At 66.9% G+C, this 3,259-nt stretch overlaps 1 protein-coding gene across 1 annotated transcript; it reads left to right on the plus strand.

Annotated features, from left to right (window-relative positions):
• Window positions 1-415: 415 nt before the first annotated feature.
• C3H11orf87 (chromosome 3 C11orf87 homolog) lies at window positions 416-2,591 on the plus strand. Its single transcript, XM_048340971.1, has 2 exons — window positions 416-622; window positions 1,647-2,591. Exon 2 carries the CDS (start codon window positions 1,905-1,907, stop codon window positions 2,502-2,504), a length of 600 nt encoding a protein of 199 aa, XP_048196928.1. The 5' UTR covers window positions 416-622; window positions 1,647-1,904; the 3' UTR covers window positions 2,505-2,591.
• Window positions 2,592-3,259: the final 668 nt, after the last annotated feature.

A 3,259-nucleotide genomic window follows, 5' to 3' on the forward strand; every position in this document is an offset into this window, starting at 1 on the left:
CCGTCGGCTTCCTGTTTAGGGTTGCACTTCAGGTTGGGCCGCAGGTCCGTCCACACCCCCCCCCCCCCCCCCGTCTGTCGTCTGTCTAGTGCGGTCGCTTCCACCAAGGGCAGCGCAGTGGGGATCAGCCACCAGGATAAAGCCTGATCTGTGTCCCCACTGGGAGGGCCGGGAACTGTGCTCCCGGGACGGTCTGGGAAAGGGTGGTGGGGGCGGGGGGCGGGGGGGAAAGCGGGCTCCCAGGGCGGAAGGGCTGAAGCCTTCCTAGGCTGGGGAGTAAGTGCAGAAGGCGGGTTGCGGGCAGGCTGGGGGTGGGGCGGGGCCGGAGCCGGGAGCTGGGACGGTGCGTGGCGGCGGCGCGCTCCGCCACTGGCAAGGTGTTGGGGTGTGGGGGTGGGTGGGGGCCCGAGGGGTGGCTTGGAGCCCTGGCAGTGGCTGGCTGACGTCACCGGCCTCTCTGGCAATAGGCTGGGCGCTGAGCTCCCTGAAGCCGCGGCGGCGAAGGCGGCGTCTGGAGCGCGGCTGGCTCGGTCTCCGGCCCCTTCACTCCGCGCCTTCCGCAGCTGCCACTGCAGCCACGCGTCCGTGCGGCTCCCTCCCTGCAGCCGGCCCGCGGCTCCAGGTAAGACACCCACGTCCCACCGAGGGCTTCCGAGGCCCGCGAGACCCCACACCCGCCAGGGGGGGAGGGGGGAGGACCGCTCCCGCGGCCTGCGCAGCCCCCCCCCCCCCCGCCCCTCGCCATCGCTGGCCCCCGGCTCGGCGGGGCCCGGGCCGTGCGCGCCGCCCGCCCGCTCCGCAGTGCAACAGTTAGCCGGCGCCCCGGGGGGAGCTGCGGCGGCCGGCGGGCTGCGGGACCCCCGCCGCCGGCCCCAGAGGGTGGGCGAGGGCTGCGGAGGCCAGAGGGAAGATCCGTCCCCCAAACTTTACAGGCGGGAACCCTCCCCCGTCTACTTCCCGTTCCCCTAGAAAGAAGCCGTCTCCTGCCCAGTGGGGGGCGCGGGGGAGAGGGGGGAAGGGGGCGTTGGCGGGGATGAGCAGCAGCTCGGGGGAGACGTTCAGCTGCTTCTCTCTTTGGGGGGTGGTGGTGGTGGTGGAGAGGGCGCCGGAGAAGAACCCAGAGAAACCGAGAGAGAGAGAGACAAAACCCGACTAGGCACGATCTTGTGCCTCCGCCGCGGGCAGGGACCGGGGCAGAGTGGGACGGGGTGCCAGACTTGTCCCCCGGGACTGGGGCACCCTCGTGGAGGAGGGGAGGTGGCGGGGGGCCGGGGGCGAGGAAAGGAGGACTGTGTTCCCCTGGGCCCCGCTTGGTGGCCCGGAGTGGGTGCCGGGAGGGTGGGCTGGAGGCGAAGGCGTGAGCCCAGGGCGGGTGGAAAGTTGTGAAGGACGCGGCGAGGCTGCGGGATCTGCTGAGTAATGTGCGAGCCGCGCGGTGCGGGGCGCAGACCCCTGGGCGAGCCCGCGTGGGGGGAGCCACCGGGCTGGGCGGCCGGCCCCCGGGGCTGCGGGGGGGGGGGGAGCCGCAGCACCCCGTCGGGGCAGTGCGCCTTAGGGGCTCGCTTGGCGCGGGGCGGACAGATCCTGGTCCTCTGTGCCGCCCTGGGCAGCGGCGAGGACCCTAACGAAGCCTGTTCTCTTTGCAGCCGGGTGCCTCTGCGAGGGAGAAAGACCCTTCCAGAAGGGACCGGAGGAGAGGATCTCCCCGGCCGGCGCCGGTAGCCCTGTGGCCGGCCGCACCTGCCGGCAGTGGCTCCCCCCGTCCTTGGCTTGGGCGCACAACTCGCTCCCACGCCAGGGAGTAGTTTTGGGTGGCGTGGGCTCTGTCCTCTTTCTTGCCTAGTGGGAACCGTGTGCCCAAGAGAGGAAGCTCGGTGGGCCCGGCCACTCCCAGCCCAGTGCCAATGAGTGCCAGGGCGCCCAAAGAGCTGAGGCTGGCGCTGCCGCCTTGTCTCTTCAACCGGACCTTTGCCTCCCCCAACGCCAGCAGCCACGCCGGGGGCCGCGGGCCGGGCGCGGGGGGCGGCGGCACCTGCATCACCCAGGTGGGACAGCAGCTCTTCCAGTCCTTCTCCTCCACGCTGGTGCTGATCGTCCTGGTCACGCTCATCTTCTGCCTCATCGTGCTGTCCCTCTCCACCTTCCACATCCACAAGCGTAGGATGAAGAAGCGGAAGATGCAGAGGGCTCAGGAGGAATACGAGCGAGATCACTGCAGTGGCAGCCGTGGAAGTGGAAGTGGCCGGCTGCCCCGGGCAGGGGCAGGGGCAGGGGGGCAGACCCCGATCCAAGGAAAAGAAAACCGGCTGGAGAGGCAGCCCCGAGACTCTGCCTTCGGCGGCGCGCCCTCGAAAGCCACCTCGTCGTCCCCTGGCCTCCCATGCCAGCGTCCCTGTGCTCCGCCACCTCCTCAACCAACCCCCAGTCCACAAGGAGCGCACGCAGCTTCTTCCTGTTTGGACACAGCTGGCGAGGGCCTTTTACAAACGGTGGTACTGTCCTGATTGCCCCGCCCCTCTCTTCACCCCTTCCTTCCTTCCAGCATCTTCACCATCCTTGTCCCCCCATTACCTCCCTTCCTTCCCCTTCCTTCCTTCCTTCCTTCCTTCCTTCCTTCCTTCCTTCCTTCCTTCCTTCCTGCCTCCCTCCCTCCTTCTTTCCTCCCTCCCTCCCTCCTTCCCTCCCTCCCTTCCTTCCCCTTCCATTCCCCCCCCATATGGCCTCTCTGCGCTCCTCCCTCCTCCCTTCTCTGTCCTCCCTTGGACTCTCGTTTCTCCTCCGCCGAGGCACTGTGCGGTATTTGTAAATATTGGGTGAGGAAAGTCTCAGAAGCAGAAATCACGCTGACAATACTTTATTAATATTTATAGTGATTATTATAATACTAATAACACAATCCAAGCGCATGACAAATCACATAATTTCTCCTTGTCAATGAAGGATGCGTCTTTCCTCTCCGCCCCGTGCCCCCCTCAATCAGGAGGAGAAACTGCACAAGCTACCAAATACACTTAAGGCAGCGACACCCCGCGCCAAAGGGAGGGGAGGGGGCCCCCGTGATGTTGTACATAGCTGTCAAGTTAAGGTTTCGCCTCCATCCTGCCCTTCTAGCCACCCCCCCCCCCCAAGCTTTCACTTTTCCTTTAGCTGCTCTCCCTCCCCTTTCTCCCCTCAGCTGGGCTCAGCCAATAGTATATGGTGAGAAACGCTGATGGGATTGAGCACCAGGACTATCGGAGGTCCCAGAAGAGGTCCCAGA

This window comes from Perognathus longimembris, chromosome 3 (assembly GCF_023159225.1).
Source record: "Perognathus longimembris pacificus isolate PPM17 chromosome 3, ASM2315922v1, whole genome shotgun sequence".
NCBI classification, from domain to species: domain Eukaryota; kingdom Metazoa; phylum Chordata; class Mammalia; order Rodentia; family Heteromyidae; genus Perognathus; species Perognathus longimembris.

What these genes read in the sequence shown, in the direction of transcription:
- C3H11orf87 (XM_048340971.1), top strand. Translation starts at nt 1,905, where the DNA reads ATGAGTGCCAGGGCGCCCAAAGAGCTGAGGCTGGCGCTGCCGCCTTGT.